The sequence below is a fragment of the Furipterus horrens genome, unplaced genomic scaffold, assembly GCF_987537825.1.
Source record: "Furipterus horrens unplaced genomic scaffold, mFurHor1.1.pri manual_scaffold_1, whole genome shotgun sequence".
NCBI lineage: Eukaryota > Metazoa > Chordata > Mammalia > Chiroptera > Furipteridae > Furipterus > Furipterus horrens.
In genome coordinates this window covers 181,716,991-181,739,466 of record NW_028327171.1, presented here as the reverse complement: position 1 = coordinate 181,739,466, position 22,476 = coordinate 181,716,991, and the positions used below count along the sequence as shown (strand labels likewise).

Below are 22,476 nucleotides of genomic sequence, written 5' to 3'. Positions count from 1 at the left end.
AAGAAACCACATCCATCCAGACTGGTAGGAGGGGAGCAGACACAGAATGGTCTGGTCCCACATCCACATATGGTGGATAAAAAATCAGGAGGGATATTTCGGGTGTGAGGGGTCTCAGCCCCACACCAGGTCCCCCAGCATAGGGTTCCAGTGTCAGAAAGATAAGTCCCCATGACTTCCGACTAAAACCACCAGGGATTTAGTTAGTGAAAGAAACTTCTGGAGTCCCAAGCAATTCTTATTAAAGAACCCAGACATGGACTTATACAGACTCATTTCATTTTGGCTCCAGCACTAGGGGAGCAGCTTGAAAGGCACAAGCAGCATGGAGAAAGGGAAGTGCCTGGCTTTAGGGCGATGGCTGGGGGCCAGCTTTCTCCCAGACAGAAAGGCAGGCAAAGACCATTGTCCCTTTTCTGAAACCTCCCCCCACAGAGCTACAGAGCCAGCAGGCTGCTGCTCTAACTGAAACTCCATCAACCTGGCTAACACTGTTTGCCCCACCCTAGAGATTCCCAAAGACTTAGTCACATCCAACTTACAGGCTCACCCAAGCTGCTTTTCCATATGAATGGCTGTTCTTGGTTCATGCTTCAAAACTTTCTTAGTCCTTTCAAACAAGCAACAGCCAGCCTCAGTGCCTCTTGCTAAGTGGCCTCAGGCTCAGCACCAGCAGTAGCCAGCCTAGATTCACAACTTGGCTTTGCCTGGGAATCTCCAAGCTCAGCGCAAGTAACAACTATCTAAGGTTGCTTTATAGTTCAGGCATGGTGGCCCCAGCCAAAACACAGGTGGGGGCTGACCTTGGCCTACTCTACCTGGGAAACCCCAAGGCCAGTTCACCCAGTGGACAGCTATGGACTATATCAGAGCACTACCACCCTGCCACCACACAGCTGATCCTCTATGGAAGGCAGAGGTTGGTGGTCAGTGGTCACAGCCAGGACTTGCAGCTGATTGGCCTGGGTAAATCCCTCCCATTAATCTGTCAACAGAAATCAAGACTCAACTACAAGAGGAGGGTGTACTCAGCCCACATGAAGGGTGCACTTCGAAAACCAGCTTGGGTGATAGGGGAGGCTGTGCCACTGGACCCTACAGGACACCTACTACATTAGGCCACTTTACCAAGACATGGAGTCATAGCAGCTCTACCTACTACATAAAAACAAACACAGGGAGGCTGCCAAAACAAGGAGACAAAGAAACATGGCCAAAATTAAAGATTAAACATCAAAGCTCCAGAAAAAGAACTAAATGAAATGGAGATAAGCAATCTATCAAATGCAGAGTTCAAAACACTGGTTAAAAGAATGTTCAAAGAACTTAGTGAGGACCTCAACAGCATAAAAAAGATCCAGTCAGAAACAAAGGATACACTAATTAAAATAAAGAACAATTTGTAGGGAAACAACAGTACAGTGGATGACGCCGAGAATCAAATCAATGATTTGGAACATAAGGAAGCAAAGAACAGCCAGTCAGAACAAGAAGGAAAAAGAATCCAAAAAAATGAGGATAGTGTAAGCAGCCTCTGGGACAACTTCAAGAGGTCCAGCATCTGCATCACAGGGGTGTCAGAAGGAGAAGAGAAAGAGCAAGAAATTGGAAATCTATTTGAAAAAATAATGAAAGAAAATTTCCCTGATCTGGAATGAAATAGACATGCAAGTCCAGGAAGCACAGAGAGTCCCAAACAAGATGGATACAAAGAGGCCCACTCCAAGACACATCATAATTAAAATGCCAAGGTTAAAGACAAAAAGAGAATCTTAAAAGCAGCAAGAGAAAAGAAGGTAGTTACCTACAGGAGAGCTCCCATAAGACTGTCAGCTTATTTCTCAAAAGAAGCTTCGCAGGTTAGAGGGAATTGGCAAGAAATATTCAAAGTTATGAGAAGCAGGGACCTACAGCCAAGATTGCTCTACCCAGCAAAGATATCATTTAGTATTAAAGGGCAGATAAAGACCTTCCCAGACAAGAAAAATCTAGAGGAGTTCATCATCACCAAACCATTATTATATAAAATGTTAAAGGGACTTATTTAAGAAAAAGATGATCAAAACTATGAACAATAAAATGGCAAAAAATACAAATCTATCGACAATTGAATCTAAAAAACAAACTAAGCAAACAAGAATAACAGACACAGAATCAGGATACAGAAAGTGTTTTGATGGTTGCCTGATGGGAGTGGGGTATGGAGGAATGGGTGAAGAGGTGAGGGGATTAAGAAGTACAAATGGGTAGTTACAGAATAGCCATGGGGATGTATAGGAGATGGAGTAGCCAATGAACCTAGGCATGACCATTGGACATGAACAATGGTGTGGAACTAGGGGGTGGTGAATGGATGAGGGGCAAAGGGAGAAAAATTGGGATGACTGTAATAGCATAATCAATAGAATATAATTTTTTAAATAATCTAATTGAAGTCTAAGCCTTTATGGTTTCCAGATTACAGCATATTTTGGTTTAAGCTGCCTCATCTAAATTGAATAGAATTATAGAATGAGGTAGGAGCATGAGTAAAATACACTGATGTTTTCACAGATGTACAATGAATGGAATGGTGGGGTGGTATCTTAGGAAAAAGCTATCATATTAAAGGGTCAGCCTTTAAGTTTAGCTTTCAGATTTTCTTCACATATTTATCAGTTTTTGAGATAAAACTTTCTGTATCACTAAAGAGCTTTAAAAATTAGAAAATATCGACTACAACAATAAAAATTTAAAAAAGATAATATCAACTACAGTACTTTTTCAGGGGACTGTAAAATCAACAAATATTTACAGTACATCTTCCTATGTGCATATCTCTTGGAGAATTCAAAAAGTCTGAGATATGGTCTTTGCATTTAAGAGTTAAAACTTTTGACTTCTGGCCAAGATGGAGGCATAGACCAACACGCTCTGTCTCCCTCCAGAACTAAGAAGGACTACAACTACTGCAAAACCAAAAATAACCAGAAGTTCCAGAAAATAAAGCTACATGGAAGTCCAATGTATGAAGTCATAAACAAGTGGTGCTCGTCCGGACGGGTAGGAAGGGCGAAACCAAGGCTGAGAAAGATCGAACTGTGCTGGAGGCGGCAGCCGCAGCAGCGAACAGCAGGACTGGGTAAGCAGACACCCGTATTTAGGGGGAGGAGAGAAGCACCTGGGAGGTGGCCCTGGCTGCAGACCAGACCCGCTGGCTCGCAATTCCAACACCGGGGAAGGCAGACCCCATTGTCTCGGACTGTGGGGACGGAGGAGGCTCCCGGTTTCTCAGTGGAGAGTAACACCAGGAATCCGTCTTGGACCCCTGCCACCACACAAAGCACCACAGTGTAGTGAGAAAGGTCGCCAGGTTGTGACGAGCACACAGGGCTCCGCCCAATATAGCATAGGAGTTGTGACAGCGCCCCACCCAAGAAGGAAAGATAAACAAAATGGTCAGAATGGCAGAATTAATGATTGAAATACCAATCATACACCTAACGAAAAAAACAAAAGCCTTGACCGATGAACAAATAGCGAATCTTTCCGAGGCTCAGTTCAGAGCTATAGTTATAAGGAAGCTTACAGATATAATAGCGGGGCTGAATCAAGACAGGGAAGGAATGAAGGCTAGTCCTGCTGAAATGAACAAAAATACATACAAGACAAGTGTTGAGAAAGGGAAAGCCATGGACCAAATTAACAAATCGGAACATAGGGAAGGAACAGTCAACCAGTGCAGAAAGAAGAAACAAAAAGTGAGGAATATGAGGAGAGGCTCAGAAACCTCTGGGACAGCTATAAGCGAATGAACATTTGAATTATAGGATTGCCAGAGGGTGAAGAAGAAGAACTAGAAATTGAAATATTATGTGAAAAAATAATGAAGCAGAACTTCCCTAACTTGGGGAAGGAAATGAACTTACAGGTCCAGGAAGCACAGAGAGTTCCAAAGAAACTGGACTCAGGAAGAAACACACCAAGACACATTATAATCAAAATGTCAAAAATTAAGGATAAAAAGAGAATCTTAAAAGCAGCAAGAAAGAAGAAGAGAATTACTTACAAAGGGGTCCCAATAAGACCATCAGCAGATTTCTCAAAGGAGACTTTACAGGCAAGAAGGGACTGGCAAGAAATATCCAAAGGAATGAAAATCAAAAACCTACAACCATGATTATTCTATCCAGCGAAGCTGTCATTCAGAATAGAAGGGCAGAGAAAGTGCTTCCAGGACAAAGTAAAACTGAAGGAGTTAATCAGATCCAAACCACTGTTGTATAAAATGTAAAGGGACTTGTTTAGAAGAAGGAGGATCAAAACTATGAACATTAAAATGAAAACTGTATCACAACAACCAACAGCAGAAGCTAGGGAATCGAAACAAAGACTAAGTAGGCAACAAGAGGGGAAAAAGAATTATAGGTACGGGGAACATATTGGGGGAAGGTCAGCGGGGAGGGGGAAGGGGGAAAAGGGAGGGAGATGATGCAGGGATTAAGAGGCACAGTAGGAGGGAGTGGATAGATAGGAAGATGTTGAGAACTATATGCACAACCAATGGGCAAGGACTAAGGGGCGGGGGACAACTGGAGGGAGGGGGGAGCAGGGGGAAAAGAAATTGGAACAACTGTAACAGCGTGATCAATAAACTAAAAAAATAAAATAAAAAAGAGTTATAACTTTTTAAGTCAGGAAGTAAAACTAACAGTATTTGTAAAATAATTGGGTTGCAATTAAATGCTAAACTATGAGACACAGTCCATAAGCTTGAGAACAGTCCTGAAAGGGAAGAGCTAAATGTAGGATGCAGTTACCAGAAAAGGATTCTTAGAGCAGAAGACATTTGAAATAAGTTCCAAATGAACAAAATAATGTCCATTTTGAAGAAAAGGTTATTTAAGAACTCTAGTAACTTTTAGCATGGGAGTGACAAAGAATAAAATTGCTCTATTACAATTTATAAGAACATTCTAATTAAAAATTCCAACAGTAACACCAATGACTTTTATATGCCAATTTGTCGATTCAAATGCTTAACTTAGACCCTCTGTCTATTTCACATATTCACATGGTAAACCACTTGTGTTTCAAGTGTTAAGCCAGACAGAAAATTTCCAATATGGATGGTAACAGACTGTAATCATGTCTAGAATTTCAACTGTCAGATAAGGATATCATAGTAATCCTTTCATCACAATTTCTCCATGTTCTTCCAGACATAAGATGAATAAAGACATGTCTTACTCATCTGAATAGGCATACTTAGTAAGACTGCAAGCTTCATAAATGTCAGTTCAAGCCCTCCTACTGGTGACATTAAAAAACCATCTTTCATTAGAATCTTAGCCCAGCTCCCACTGATCAAGCATCCTGCAAAGAACGACCTGACATAGGCCTCATTTTTCACACTTCAGTACTTGAGCCATTAATTCACGTACCTCAAAAGGACCTCTTTAGGTACAGCAACCCCAGCTGGCCTTGCTCTCCTTAAGTACATTTTAATAGCAAGAATAATTTTAATCACAGTCATCTCAAAATCTTGCAAGGGTTCACAAGCAATACCCACACAGGATGGTGCATAAGAAATGTGGGCTTGATTTTTTATCAAAAGTGTATCCTCCTCACCACAATCAAGAATGTTTAAATGTTTCTTGTACAAAAGTAAAGGAGAAAATTCCTATGGGTTTGTAAAATGAGATCTTGAGAAATATAAACTGTCCCACCCCCTCTACTCCACCCTGCAATGCTTTTAGGTACTTAGACCCACTATCTCTTTTTAAAATAAATTACAGGTTCCTTATGAGCAGTCCTACTTCTTTATATGGTGCCACCAGTTGCCTACAGAACAATATATTTGCTGCAAATGGTAGCTGGACTGCTGACAGAATAAGACTGTAAAAGAATATTGTCTACCAAATGTGAGAAAGATCCTAGGTAAGAAACATCCCCACAATGCCCAACAGCATCCAACAGCCTTACCTTGATCCCCGGACAGATACCTGCATAGCCTCCTTCCTAGGGGCCCAGAGAGGGGGAAATTTGCTTAATCCCCCCTCTCATCTGTTAATTATTACCAACATGGCCTGAGGAGGCTAATGCTGCCGATGATGACGAGCTTCAAGGAATGAAGGAGAACATGGAATCTTCCTGCATTAGTCACGTGCAACACAAAAGGGGAAGAGACTGACAAGCAGGAGATATGAGATCTTTTAAAGTACACCTCTTCCCTTCTCCCCTTCCTTCAGTCACCCGCTAGGTGGTACTAGTTCTCATAGCGTTTGGGGTTGAGGCAAGGGGTGACAGGATGGAGAGATGAGATAGACCTTCTGGTGAGAATCAAAGAATGGAAGTGCTGACTGTTCAGTGTCAAGATTGTCAAGACCATTTATGATGACAGCCCTGCGTTCCACTGCCCAACTCTCCCCCCACCCCCCCAAGGCTAGGTCTTTGGTAATGATCAGGTAACAATTCCTGTCAAGGGATTAAGGTGCATCTCTAATACTGTAATTCAATCACTCAGTGCTTTGTCATCATCATTTCTTGTCTACTGTGTTTTAAGTAGAGCTGCCTTAAGCACAGGGACTTGAGCCTCATTTGGATAAGCTCATAAAGATGGAAGGATCCAGACTGGCAAAACAAACCTTTTCAGGCTGAAGTATGTTCCTGTGACACAGGATTAATTCCACATGGATGATTTACTGTCTTCTGTGGGGTGGGTGTGAGTTAAACAAAGGCAAGAGATTTTGTTTTTGTTATACAACCGAAATACTCAGCACTCACTTCTGCCAGGGAATGAAACTATCTCCTCCAGTTTTAGACGCAAAGAGCCAGAGCCCTCTATTAGACAAGGAGACTCTGTTTTTATAGATCCCCCTTTCTATTTGTTTCAGATCAGCAAGTGGGCTTCTACTGGCACAGGGGAGAATGAAATGAAGCACAGAGTATAAATTATAGCCTGCCACAGGAAGAGGAATTTCTGTTTAGATTCAGTACATGGCCAACTCCCTAAATCCTGGAATAATGCCCTGGGGTACACGTAGGTATTATAAAACTATGTCCTGGTTTGGCAGCTCGGAATGATAAATGCATTGAGCTCTGGCCGCAGCACACCACAGATTCCCTGAAGACGCTATTCTGTTTCCCACTTCTGAGCTTTGGCACAGGGCTCTTCTCTTTGCCAAAATGCCTGTTGTCTTTAGGCCACCTCCTGGGTTCCTATTCACCCTTTAAAATCCAGCCTGTACATGATTTCCTTGGGGAATCTTTCAATAATATCTTCATCCTCCCACTCCCTGCTTCACAAAGCTAATCATTCCTGATTCCATTTAACGCACTGTACAGTAATTACATGTTTACACATCTGGCTTCTGGAACAGATGCTGAGACCTTGGGGCCTAAGTTAATATATGGCTTTTTTATTTCATTCCCGGCACCCAGCATGCTGCCTGACTCTTTGTAGCTACTTAATATATATTTTTCTTTTCAACAGCTTTTTGATTCACAACAGCATTTGTTTTTTCCCTCTTACATTCTTCTCTTGTTCCTTTAACCATTTCATTAAAAAGCTTCTCTCCTTTACTCTTTTCTTGAATCACTTATGCAAACTGTCCTTTTTCATGCAATTCATACTTTTTAAAAGGAGATAAAAATATGCATATATTATTACAATATACTTTCTTCTTTGTAGGCATACCAGTGTGTTTGTTATATTTATAGAGTTTGCACTGTGACATACCAATAAAAAAAGCAGTTAGGTCAGGCAAGGATCCTGCCTCAGAGAACAGGATAGGAGCTAGAGGTGAAAAAGCCGAAGAACTGTGTTGCATATACCTTGTTATTGCACAATTCTTTCCTACGTTCATGTTTAGTGTCTTGTTATTCTTAAATGACATAATGCCGAGATATGCATCCCACCTCGACTCTTCTAGAGTTCTCATTATTACAAACAATATTTTTTTAATTATAAGACTGTCTTTCTATTTTCTACATTTTTATAAACACAATCTCCTTTCATCAATTACTCCATTGCATCAGACCTCAGAAAAGCACCTTTAAAGTGTGTATATATTTGAATTTTATAATTATAGTGTGAATATAAATTATTATCTCCTTTTAATTAGGATATGCACCCCCCCTATTTCCATGACAGGATCTGATGAATGAGCTTGCATTTTGTTCAGATGTGTAATTGTCTTTTTTTTCTGCTTTTACATTTATTAACATTTATTTGATGCTGAATTTACTCCCAGGCCATAAGTTTTTGGTTTTTCAGTTTCTTCTGGGGTATATTTTCCTTCTGTGCAACCTCTTCTTCTGGTTGAGGAACAATCCACTCCTTTTCAGTAAGGAGCCTCTCGACATGGCAGGTCTGAGAGCTCATGTATGGGTTAATACACCTATGAGCTCTGTAAATTCTGTGCCACATCTCGGGGGCTTTGTTCATCTGGTTGTGTTTAATGCTCAACCCTTAAGCATTATTCTCTGCATTTTAAGCCTGTGTAGCAAAAATTCAGCACTCATTTTGGGTCACTGACCCTGTGTCCAGCCCCACTGTTTGGCCTGGGCACACCTGCTAACTCCACCATTGTAATGGCAGAATGGCACACATTGCTTCTGTGAAGTGACATCCTTCAGATCTTGGTAGCTTTTCTGCTGTGCATACCCTTGATGGCCTGGGAAGTTTCACAAGTGTTTTTAAAGTGGACACAAAGATTTGAACCTCTTTATTTGCATGATTTTGTGGGGCTTTAAGGGTAAAGTGAATAGCAAACCATTTTCAGAAGTCACATCAGGCCACTTACATCAGAGGAAAGCTAATTGTGAGTCTTTCGGCTTAGATATCGTTATAAGAAATTATGTTGATCATGCTGTATTTGCATCCTTAGGGTTAGGGAAAATGATAACAATATATAAAGCTAATGAAATTGTATATAATCACAGACTATTTAATGCAATTAATGATTTAGGCGCCTGGGCTGTCCCAGAAGACCTCAATGCCAATGATCTTGTCCTGAACCTTTATTTTAATCATAATACCAACCACTATTTTAATCATAATGCCAGCCACCATGGTTTAGCCAAGCTATGAATGGGGGTTCTTAGGATATAGTTGGAAATATATGAGTTAATATGGCAATGAGCTTAAATAAATATCCATGTTTTCAGTGTTCTTAAGCCACATGGAAAGAGCCTCCTAGAATTTTTTCAAAGTTATATGTTAGAGGAAAACAGTGCACTAAAGCAAATAGAAGAATTCAGGTCTGCATATTTGAGCAAAGATTTAAGGGGAAAACAATAGCCTGACTATAGCTTTAGTTATAAATCACTTGATGTGACAAAAATAATTGAAGGTATAAAATAATTATGACAACTTTTTTCATTAAGTGTACTTAACCTACAAAATCAAAACACCAAAAATCTTGAAAAGATAAATTCATTAAATTCAAAAATAACTGAATGTATATGCCTAACAACTGTACATAAGAGTTTATCCAAGAATTCTTTCTTTGTTTAATCACAGGGTGTGGGTCAAATCAAGCTTTGTTTGGCTCAACAAACACAGAACAGAATTCAGAAAAACTGAAAAGCCAGCCCCACTGATGTCACCTCTTCCTTAACCACCACCTCAAAATCAGATAAAACAGCAGGTCCACCCTTCCTTTGTAGAGTCAGACGCTGAAGGCCACCGATCTTTTACATAGTCATAGCTCAGTCAGATAGAAAAATAATTATAATTCCAGCTGTTAACTTACCTTGAAGAACTTCCATGGGGAGAACAGTCCAAGCATTTTCCAGATAGGAAATATAAATATAGCGAGCTGTATTGCAAGCCAGGCCAATATACAGAACCCTGAAGAAAGCAAAAGAAAATAAGTTGGGGCCCTGGTATAAGATACAAACAATAACAGTATTTTCCCCTGCCCAAACCGTCCATCATCCAGCAGACAGTGTTCCAAACTTAGAAGTGGGGAAGCTAAAGGACAATGAAATTTAACCAGGAACTCTTAGGAATAAGATTGCTTCTACATATCTGCCCTCAGCCTTTCAAAATGCTTGTTAATATAAAGGCGAGCATCACCCTTCCTGAAACTTAATTAGTAGCAGAGAGGATGCTTTTTTTTTAAGATAGTCTGGGCACACTGCCATCTGTAATGACATTGCTGGCTTCTTTCCAGGTGGCTGTAGGATAAATATGCCTGGGAGAGTAGCTACTTCACTATGATAGGGGAAGGACAGGATAAAAATGAGAGCATATGAATATGAATGTGGGCTTGCTTGTAGTACCCAAGACACCAAGCAGTTTCACAAGGAGATTCTCAAGGTCATCAAAACTATCATCCAATGATGAATAATGAACTTGGAAATCAAATACTTTTTCCTATTAGTTCAGTTGTTACATATTTATTTATTTTTTAAAAAGCATGAAATCATAGGCTCACTTTTCCTCCTCACAATCATCACCACCAAAATTATGAGTAAAAACAAAATAAACAAAGGCCCATAGTGGTATGTCCAAGCATAATGTTCCGATCTCTCTCATTCTGAACTGGATGGGCTAGGTTGGAAGCAAAGAGTGGCTGCTGCTTTGTATAAAACACAACCTGATGGTATGGATTTCTCCTTCTTGGTTGTTCTCCATTTTCTGTTAATTTTTCTGGCCTTAATGCTTTTCTTTTTTTCTAAATTCAAGTGGGTGAAAAATAGAAGGTAAAAGAAATATTACGACAATCAGTAGTATTTTCCTAATCTTGCTTGCTCAACTATATTTTTATATTAAAATCATTCCTATAAATATTGTCCATTTTTCAAATATTAGATCAAGGAAAGGAAATGCTTTGAGGCATCCAGCTGGTATTAACTACAAATGTGGAACAGAAGGATGGGAGAAAGACAAAAAAGGGGTTGAGGGGGTGAGAATGAAATAGGAAATGAGTATTGGGATTTGGGAGATTCTCAGTATTGAAAAGGTCTGGGTCATCATATTTTGTAGACATTATGTTCTTTGTACTTGTATGTTTTGAGGGGAAAAGTATATGTTTCAATCCTCTTTGATAAAAAATTTGATTTGTTGAACAAACTTGCTACAGATCAATCAGCCAGGGTCTCTCTGCTAGGAAACAAACAAAAAAGCCCACAGGAAATTAAATGCAAAATACACTACACAAACACACAAGTTACACAAATCTGTGTCTCCTTTTTAAGTTCTAAATTAGCTCTGTTGATGAGCTTGACTTAACCTAACTCAGTGATCAGCAAACATAGTTTAGAGTTTGTTGGTCTCTTGCAACTAACTACTCAACTCTGCTGTTGTAGAGCGAAAGCAACCACCACAGGACAACGTGTAAATGCATGAGCATGGATGGCTGTGTTCCAATAAAATCTGAACTATAGCCCTGGCTGGTGTGGCTCAGTAGATTGAGCGCCAGCCTGTGAACCAAAGGGTCACCGGTTTGATTCCCAGTCAGAGCACATGCCTGGGTGGCGGGCAAGGTCCCCAGTTGCGGACACATGAGAGGCAACCACACATTGATGTTTCTCTCCCTCTCTTTCTCCTTTCCCTCCCCCTCTTTCTCCTTCCCTTCCCCTCTCTAAATTTTTTTTTAAATCTGATCTATAAACATTGAAATTTAAATTTCATATAATTCTCACATATCACAAAATATTCTTCTTGTGACTTTTTTCAACCACTTAAAAGTGTAGAAACCATTCTTAATTCATGGGCCATACAAAAACAGGCAGCAGGCCAGATGTGGCCCATGGGCTGTAGCTCACCAAACCCTGGCCTGTCTCGTTAGTTCCTTTTTCATTTTGGATGTACATCAGATTTACTCAGGTAACTGTTAAAAACTGCAAATGTCAAGGTCCACGCCACTGTTAATGACTATCTCTAGGGCTGGCACACAGGCATGGAGCTTTTGAAAGCTGCCCAGATTATTCAGATACTCAGCCAGACTGGACAACCACTGATTTAATTCATTCCAAGCAGCTTCCAGTAATACTATATTCCTATTTTTAAAAATTGGTAATGCATCTTCCTTGTTTTCATATCACACCTTCCCTATGTTCATATTGCTTCTCCCAAACCTTTCTTCTAAACCCAACTCTGAATTATTTACTATGACAACCATTGTTTAATCCAACCCACAGTCCAAAGGTCCTGGCCTAAAGCAACCCAGAATCAATCAGCCCAGTATAAGAGATTGTGCTATGCCTTCATATCACTACCCATGTGGAATTCATCCCCTGGAGTCTATAACTTCTGGGACCCTTAGGTCTCAAGTTGTCACCAACAAGCCAAGTGGCTATGAGCTTGATATATCCTTCACTTCTTTCCCATATTCTAACCTCACAGTTGATAGTCATCCTTCAAGACCCAAGAGGTACCTTAGAGGAGAAAAACCAAAACAAGAAGTATCTAGGGTGCCCTGGCCAGGTGGGTAATTGGTTGGAATGTCGTCCCGTGCACCAAAAGGTTGCAGGTTCGATTCCCGGTCAGGGTACATACCTAGGTTGTGGGCTTGCTCCCCAGTCAAGGTGCATATGGGGGGCAACCAATCAATGTTTCTGTCTCACATCAATGTCTCTCTCTCTCCCTCCCACTTCCTCTCTCTAAAAAAAAGTAAATACACATATATCCTTGGGTGAGGATTTTTAAAAAAAGAAAAGAAGTATCCAGGGCACGTTACTTCATCTCTCTCAGCCTCAGTTTCCTCATATCAAGTAGGGATAACATCTACTCTGCAGGCTTGTTGTGATTATTACAACCCAGTGAGTTGCCCCAAATAAGCACTCAATAAATGGTACCCTCATTATTATTATTATCTTAAAGAAGAGTAATCAAGTAACCTTTTGTTCTCTGACAAAATTTTTATTCCAGAATTCCAAAAGATAGAAGAGCACTAGCATTCCTTCCTCACCAGCCCTCTGGGGAAGCCAGTGACTTCAAGAAATCAGCAAAGGTAAAATTATGAGCAGAAGGGAAGGCAGCATTTTAATCTCAGCAACCTAAGAATCTCTTTAATATCTGAGTGGAATATTTACACTGCCTTTTATTCACTGTTTGGAGGTGAATTGTGTGTCGTCCTTCCCAAATACATTTATATGTTGAAGTCCTAAGTCCTAAACCCCAGCACCTCAGAGTGTAACTGTATTTGGAGATGGGGCTTTAAAGAGGTAATTAAAGTAAAATGTCATATGAGTGAGTGCTAATTCAATATGACTTAATCTCCAATAAGAGGAGATTAGGACACAGACAGGCACACAGGGAAGACCCAGTGAAGACACTGGACAAAGATAAGCCAGGGAGACAGGTCATCAGAAGGAATAAACCCTGCTAACCTTCTGACCTTGGAATTTTAGTTTCCAGAACTATGAGTAAATAAATTTTGTTTTTAAACCCATCAAATCTGTGGTGCTTTGTTATAGCAGTCCTAGCAAATACATACACTCATGAAATCAAGGATTTGCTAATAAACTGGAACTATAATGTGATTTACTAGATTATCTTCTGGACAATCAAATTTATTATGTTGAATACAGAGTACATGTTTAGGGTACTAGAATTTTCCTGGCCATGGTGAAGTCTGGAAATATAGAAAAATAGTCTGAAAATCTTTCTCAGTGAGATACAGATACCTACTGAACACCTATAATGCAAAAGCTCGGAAACAACATCATCACTTTCCTATTTCCTCCCTACAACAGGAAATCAGTAGGTATAAAGATGGGCAAGAAATAAAGGCAATGTTAGCACAGGTGGTTGGTGTAAGTGAACTTTTCTATAAAGAGGAACACAACTGGTAGGGATCAAATAATTCAGCAGAGAACACTGCACCAAGGAAAACCCAAATCGCTTGAAACACACCTTGATTCTGTATTTGGGCAAAGGAGAAAAAGTTTATGAGATTCTAATTTCTTATACAACCACAATTCACAGGACACAATGGCAGGACAAATTGGTGGTAATCTTATAATAAAACTGGTACCTTTTTTTCCAGACAGACAGTATTCAAATATGGATAAAATTAATTGTGAGTCATTCTACAGTTCCTAACAGAGTTTAGGCTAGTTATGACACCCTACTTTTCTAATTTTAACCATCTATAATAGAGTTGAATTCTTCAAGAACCTCTCTAAACCACAATGAACATGAATTTTGCTCAACAAATATTTGTTGAGATAACACTATGTACCATACACACTGTGCAAGACCTAAGAGGAATAAAAATGAAGAGAAATCCTCTTTGCCTTCAAGGAACTTACAGTCTAGTGGTGAGACAGACAAACAAAGTTAAAATATAATACTCTAAGAGATATGCACAAAGTGCAGTGGGAATACAGGGAAGAGGCTGATGGCTGTACCTGGGGATTTAGGGACACCTGGGTTAGAAATAATAGGACAAAAAAAGGGTGGGGGAAGCATTACAGGCAGAGGGAACAATGGGAACAAAGGTTAACCATAAAATCTCAAGTGTTTGAAGACAGGGAAGGTGTTTGAACAATATAAAAGTAAAAGATATAAAAAGGGTCAAAGTCTAAGGATTTATGAAAAGATAAGTGAAGTTTTCCAGTCTAGATCCAATCTGAAAATTAGTTTTTATTCCAGAGCTAATGCAGGGTATTAGCAGCAAAGAAAGACCTCAAAGCAGGGCTATCCCATAATGCTCAGATCTGAGGAACAAAAGCGCAATACCATGCAAGAGAACCAAGTCTCAGCCCAATGAGGAACTGGGACAAGCATTTTGCAAAACCTCTACTAGAAAAACATAAAAGTTCCTCAAAAACAAACAAACAAAAAACATCACTGAATAAAAACAAAATACCTGGATAAAGATTGTTTTTTTCTATCAGAAGTAAAGTACCTATAGGTAGACTGAAAATTCTCTGCAACCTGCCTTACAAGACGCACAGGTTCCAATGCATACAACTATTGCTTATTGCTCGAGGGCACAATGGGACATGAAAGAGACTAGCAACAAACTAAGATTCAGAAAGCAACATTTTGAACAGGTTACAGACCACCCAGACAACTTCCTCAGCTATGCCTAGCTAGATTTTTTACCAATTCTAATGAGATAGATTGGTCATTAATACCAGATACTTGGAGCACACAGTCTAGAGTCTGCCTCATGTATGATTCAGCTTGGGTTTTCTGAATGGTAAATAGTATGTCTCACACTTAGGTTAGGTTCCCTTGTTCCCAGGTCATCCTTTTATGGTCCATATAAACTTGTCATTAAAAACAAAACAAAAACCTCCTTTAGATATTGTTGCAGAAGTTCATTTACCAGGCAGACATCAGCTGCTACCTACAGTCAAGATTCTGGTGTTTAATGTAAGCATTCAACGTAAGCAGTGTGGTCCTCCCCGGGAATGAAGCTTATTTCTAGCACAATCACTGATTCCTACTGATGACCTTAGTAAGATGATGTTCCCTATAGTTTGTTGAAGAAGGTAGGACAAATATATATATACAAATTCTTTAGAGAATAATTCAAATATAAAGTTTACGTCTTGAAAGAGTTAAATTTTAGTCTAGAAAAATATGTTTTCTCATACCCATTCCCCTCCTCCCAGCCAACTTCCGTGATGTAATGTTACTATAAATGTTCCACCAGGGTTTCTCTGCCCTCTAGCAGAACAGGGTTTTATTGTAACTATCTGGAATCTCTTGTCCTCTCTCCCCTTTCTTGTCCGCTCGTGGTGGCATTTCTTGCCATCCTGTGTCTGGTTTAAAGGGAACATAGCTGGCATTCCCTGAGCTACCATCATGGTACACTCTTTTCACACCCCAATGGTAGCAAAAGCAGCCAGACAGGGAGAGAAGACATGGCCACAGAGTCAGCGACCTGACAACACGTGGCTGGAACTGCCACACCTCATGCCCAGATCAAGTGCTTAGCTAGAGCTGGCAGAGCTGATGACATATTCCTCTTTTTCCAAGACTCGCCTTCTGGAACTGCTACCTCTAATTGTGAGAGTCCCATCCTTGAAAAGGATCCTCCCTTCCAAAAAGCCTTCCCAGGTGACTCCAAGTATAATTGGTTTACCTCCCCCTGTTCCTCTGTTACACTGTTTCCATTAGGATACTTGTCACAATCTACCACTGTAGCACACAGAAGATTGTGAGTTCCTGGGAGATAAGGATGGTGTCTTTTATCTTTGTACTCAGAAAGAGCCTGCCTTGCTCAAGTACTCAGTGAGTCTACAGTAACATTAAGTTAACATCATCTTATATAAACTGATAAAATATTAAGGCAAAAAGAAGAACTGCTCTCTTGAAAACAGAGTTTCTCATTTGGCCACTATCCTTATGGATGGTATAATTTTTTATTTTATGGGACCTACCCATTCACTGAAGGATGTTCGGGATCCCTGACCCTGCGCGTAAATGCCAGTCTCTGAAACAACTAAAAATGCCCCTGTGCATTTCTAAACAACTCTTGTTGAGAACTACTGACTGAGTCTCTCAGAACACTGGCTTCCTGGTCATTGTGTCATAAAATGTTGTGTGTGTCTGTGTGCGTGTGTGTGTCCATATTCAAGTTATATTATTACATAAACAATTCCAGAAGGAGATAGAAACCAAACCATGATCGATGGTTATATTGAAGTTTTCATTACAGGCCCCTTCATTGTCCAAAGAGTATATTTTTGTAGATTTTGAGTTTCTTTAGTGAATTATGTACTTTTTTGTAATCATATAACAATATTTAAAAGGTGAAAAAACTATCCAATTAGGCATGGGAAAGACAACCATAAAAACTGGGGTTAATAAAAAACTAAAAGAATTCTCTCAGATTGTTAGAAAGTATCTTTAAATTTGTGTTCCACATTAAAGAAATTGAAACTGATGGAAACCATAGATTATAGGTATGGTTTAATCCCAATCAGTAAAATTGTGCTCAAAGAAAAGGTTTAGCCCTACATCAAAAGATTAGCAAATTTTTAAATATTCTTGTGTTTTATAATGTTTAAGTTGTGACTATGTTATGTTTTATCATTAATCCACTAACTACTTGATGCTGTCACCTAGAGCAAACTAAAAGATACTGCAGAATAGTATGTACAGCATTCTAATATTATGTCAGAGTAGGAGAGTTATATATGCATGCATGAGCTTACATGTGAGTAGAACATCTCTGGAAGGATTCACTAAAAAGTCATATCACTGATGGTTTCTAAGAAGGGCAGTTAGGGGACTGTCCAGGTGTGAGAGAGAAACTTTACTGGATATCTTCCAGTACTCTTGAATTTTCTTCCATGTGTATATCTACTTTCTTAAAGAATGAGTAGAGATCAGTCACTGTGTTTCATGTAGCTATAAACAGGCACAGTAAATGACATATGATGTTTGACCAATGGCTCTCCAACCTGAAGGGATTGTTACCTGGGTTTCTATTTTGGCTTAAAAACAATAGACAGGCACTGGTCAGATAGCTCAGTTGGTTAGAGTGTTGTCCCAATATGCCAAGGTTGCATGTTCAATCTCTTGTCAGGGTAAATACAAGAAGCAACCAATGACTGCAGAAGTAAGTGAAACAAGTTGATGTTTCCCTCTCTCTGTCTCTCTCTTTCTCTCTCTCTCTCTCCCTTCCTTCCTCTCTCTCAAATCAACACATAAAAATTTAAAAAACAATTCAACACCCTATATTCAATATTCATTATCTTTTGAATCTGTTGTGAGACTGCCTGTGAATAAACTACACAGTCATACAAATAGTAAAGGCACATGAAGTAATCAACATTGCCATTATCATACTCTTTCTTGACAAAGAAAATGGCAGTCTGTACAGCCTGACTTCAAGAATCATGCTCATTTGCTTCATGAGCCACCTGAATCATCAGAAGACATATATAATTCAGTGGGAACCTTTGAATCAAAACTGCTGACAGGAAACAAGATTCCTCTATAAACCATCTTCCCTTAAAGCACAATGCTCTGCCTAGCTTTCTGTCCTCCAGCCACATGAATGCCAGGTGGACCCACTGGGCCATGTCCCCACTCGTCCCTAACTGTGACCTGATATCCTACCCTCCTTCAGATCTCACTCAGTTCCTTTATATGTGATCACAGCACCACATGCCTGTCCTGGCGACCCATATCTCATTTGTAACCATACGACAACCTGACTGTATGCTCCACACAAGGTGAGGTCTATTTCATATTACTTTGGCTCAGTTTCATCTCCAGTGCTTGACACATAGCAGGCACTCAATAAATATGCATGGCTAGAGCGACAATATGAATACTTTAAATAGAGCAACATTCAACAAATATTTATTGAATACTGTGTAAGTGCAGGGATGTGGTGGTGAACAAGATTTAAATACAAACTATGCATATATAATTATATACATACACATACTATGATACCTGATTACAGTATAGGAATAAATGATGGACATGTGAAAGAATGAACTGACTTAGAAAAGTGGCCTAGAACTAGGATGGTTAAAAAAAATGGGTGTCCATATTTGGCAATATTCTTGATTAATGTTAATAGGCTATACATGAAGATAAATATTAAGTCATTTATGTGGACAAACAATAGTTCAACGAATACCTGACTACAGTTGGGTTATTTGGGGCATCCTGAAGCACTCATGCAGTGGATCCTCAACACATGTAAATAAGCAGATCACAGGGTTATTGAGTACTCACAGGCCTATCTCGCCAGAAGATTAAGAGTTAACATACAAGCCACAAAGCTCAAAGAGTCAGTGGCACTCCCATACCTACCGTACCACAGCTGAATCACCAACAGAGATCTTGGAAGCCACCAAGTCTCCATCACCAAGCAGCTGTTGCCGGTCACTGACCATCTTGTAGAACAGAGCATAACAACCACATTGTGTCAGAACAGTAGGTGGGGGAAAATATCCATTTAGCTGTGTATGTTTTGTGCAGCTACCAATACTTCCTTTACTTTTTTCTTCTAGAAAATTGAAATCTGAGTCTTTACTGGTGTTAAGTCATTCTTTATTTTGCTGCTTTCAAATCTTTCCTCTCCAAAGAGATTGATGAGCTAAGAATATAATTATGGTAACGATCAACCAGTTTACTGTGCCAGTTCCTGGCCATATTTATATCTCTCCATTCTTCTCTTAGTTTATCTGTATATTTTTCTTAAGTTGTATATATCTCCAAGTAGAAAAATAAGGATGTTCAAAACAAAGTAGAACCCTAATGGAACCCAACCAGTTGCAAGATACACTATGCTGTTTTATTATTATAGTTTCCATTTAGGTTAAAGTCAAATGACCACACACACACACACACACACACACACACACACACCATAATTCTGTTTAAAAATTTTCCTTGAGATGGCCTGAGGTATACATAGAACACAAATTCTATAATTTGCAGAAAATAATCATTGACATCTGGCATAACAGTTAATTTGAAAAAGGCCTCAAGAGTTTTAGCTGACCCCAAGGTAAATTTGAGGAAACTAAACAAGTTCATCAAAACTCAGACTGAAAGATTATCATGACCAAACTAAAAGGAGATAATAATTCCATTGTTTTTTACTTTAACCATGCCACAGAAGAAGTGGGAACACTTAAGAGATCACTGATAAAGAGAAAGGAGCCAGAATAAGGATGAGGAAAGTGGGAGGAGAGTCTGGGATGATGTTCTAGGGAAAATCCCTGAGGGAATTGGAGGCACAAAGCTGTAGGAGGGACATTCAAATATATGAAGGGCGTTTCTGCTGAGGAAGTGGGCTGTGTTAGCCCAAAGTCAGATCTGTGGGCAGTCAGTACAATAGATGTTGTTGTTTTAGCTGCTAAGCAGAAACTAAGAGAAGGCAGCATTCTCTTTTGACCTGGGTTTGATCCTGGGAACATGTGTGCCTGCACCTGCCTGGGACCTCCAGTGTAGGCCTGGGCACGAAGCCGACCCAACAGGAGACAGGGCTAGTAGATGGCGAGACTCAGATTCTGATCACAGCATTTGAGGCCTAGTTAAAGCTACACCTAAGACCATCTGCTAGACTTTTCAGTTACACAATACATTCCCTGATTTGCCTAAGCCACTCTGGGTAAGGTTTTCTGCCACCTCAAGTGAAAAGAGTCCTAAGTGACATAGATCTTAGCTACCTTGTGAGGAAGCAAGTTCCACATCTTTCTGTACGATAGATAGTCATCATGAGAAATATTCGTTTTTGCCATTTATATTCCGTGTGAGTTAGTTTAATCACATTTACTGTCATCCTATCACTGCTTGAGGATAGCTATTCTGTAGGAATTAAGTTTCACTGGGGGTAAAAAGAATAATTTGGGAAAAGGGGGCATTTTAGAGGAATGGAGATCTTACCAGGAAGATACAGGAAGGTGCTTGTGACAGCTGAAAGAGCTGTACCAGACACTGGTCACTCAGAGCAGAAAAGAATAACACGAAGAGGTAAGACTAGGTTGCATAAAGGAACAAAATACTCGCCATTCTAACTCTGTGCCAATGAATCTATGGGCTTTGGAGTCTGAGTGGTGTGGGTTTGAATCCTACCTCTGCTAGGTACTAGTTGTGTCACCACGGGCAACCAACCTGTTTAACCACTTTGAACCTCTCTCTAAAATGGACGCGCCAGTGCCTAATTCACAGGGCTGTTAAAAAGATTAAATGAGGGCTTGGAGGTAAAGCATTCTGCAGTGCCTCTGTAAGTACTTTATAGGTAAGTGTTCAAATGATAGTGTAACAACTATTATTACATTTACAATACTGTCCCATAATTATATTTTTTGTTAAGGTTGAACATTTTTAAACTTCTATGTTTTGTTAATCCTCTAGATTCTATGGTTATTCTGAAATTGTGAAGTTGCTTTCAGAAAATCCTTTATCTTGATTGGTGGAAGACACTACATCAACAAAGACAGTGCATGAATCACCAGCTTATAACTCAAGAAAAAAAAAAGGAACAATTCATAATGTCTCTGAAACTCAGAGAATGAAGTAAAATATGACCCTTCTAAAGGAGAGCAAGGTAAATTATGATAATAAATTCTTCATCCACATAATTGTTTTAAAAAACATAAAAGCAGAAATTGGTTCACGTCACCCCTTGCTCAAACTCACCAATGTCTTCCTACTTCTCTTAGAATAACATCCTGTCTCTTAGCATGATCCTCAAGACCCTGCAGGATCCATGCCCACCTCACTGGCTTCCTATTATTCCTCTTTCTCTCCTTAGGCCATTCAAGCATGCGGATCTCCTCTGGCCCCTAAATCTTCACTGGGTAGCTTTTATTCAGATCTCTGCTCAGCTGTCACTTCCTCAGAGAAATCCTCCCACCCTACCCAAGCTAAAACAGTCGCCTCTCCTCAATCACTCTGGGACCCTACATCCTGCATTATTTTTGCCATCTATCACTCATCATTATCGGAAATAAAATAATCTGTTTACTGCTTATTGTCTACCCCAATAGAATGTCCCATGAGGACTGGCCTTTGTCTATCTTATTATGCACTCCAGATATCTTCAGGAACTACAAAAGTGCTTAATAAAATACTTGTTGACGGAGTGAATAATAACAGTAATAATACCACTTACTGTTTATAGTTGAGCACTCACTATGTGCCATACTATTATCTCATTAATCTTAATAACAATGATACAAGTTAGATACAATTATTATATCCACTTTACAAATGAGGAACCAAAGGTTTAACAGAGTTCAATGCTGACATATTCAAAGTCAGACCCGGTGTAGTATTTGAATATAGATCAAGCATACACATGCACATTGACACACACATACACACTAGCTTTATAGGTCAACAGGCAAAAAGAAGAAAAGAACCTGGATAGCTACCAGACTACCCAACAGGACTTAGAAAGATGACTGGATTCAAGGCTGGGCCAATCTGCTCCCTTCTTTTTCTCATTCTCCTAAATGGAATGAAATCCCAGGCCAGCATCCCACAGTTAGAACCAGGGACCATTACCACACTCCATCAGCTGAGGACTCCTCACTGTACTCAGCAGTCAACCACAACACGCAACAGCATGGTTCAAAAATATATTAGGTGAGTGTAACCTAACACTGATTCTTTCTGATAATATCTGAGCTTTAATCTGCCTGTTATCTTTTTAAAGGAAAGAAAAAGTTAACAAGTTACTGTTTGTCTCTATGGACTACTATTCAAAGGTGCTGTTTTCAACAGAGAAAAGGCAAAGAAAAAATGCTGAAATAAGAATAGAGTGGTATTCTTGCTTCCAGTTGGAAAGGCTTCAGAGATGAATGCTATGAAGTAAGCTTCTAAGAAAATTTATTTTCTTATCTACTCTTCAGAGTATTCTACAAAATTATATAATTGCAATCTCCCAAATATTTCTATGGCTAAGCAGAAGTATAATTAGCCAGATTACATAGGTTTTTGACTTATACAAAAAAGGCTGTATGACAGAAGATATATTAAACAGCTCATGCAAATACCTGTATTCAAAACCACTGCCAGTAATAAACTTTATGATCTTTGGAATGTAC

At 39.5% G+C, this 22,476-nt stretch overlaps 1 protein-coding gene across 8 annotated transcripts in view; it reads right to left on the bottom strand.

Moving 5' to 3' along the window:
* MFSD6 (major facilitator superfamily domain containing 6) overlaps positions 1–22,476 on the bottom strand; it is a 68,435-nt gene that overhangs the window by 14,254 nt on the left and 31,705 nt on the right. For all 8 annotated transcript variants that reach the window (XM_090281837.1, XM_090281888.1, XM_090281861.1 and 5 more), the window contains one exon: positions 9,738–9,835. In XM_090281837.1, the coding sequence (XP_090137963.1) occupies positions 9,738–9,835 (98 nt within the window). The remainder of the gene's footprint in view (positions 1–9,737; positions 9,836–22,476) is intronic.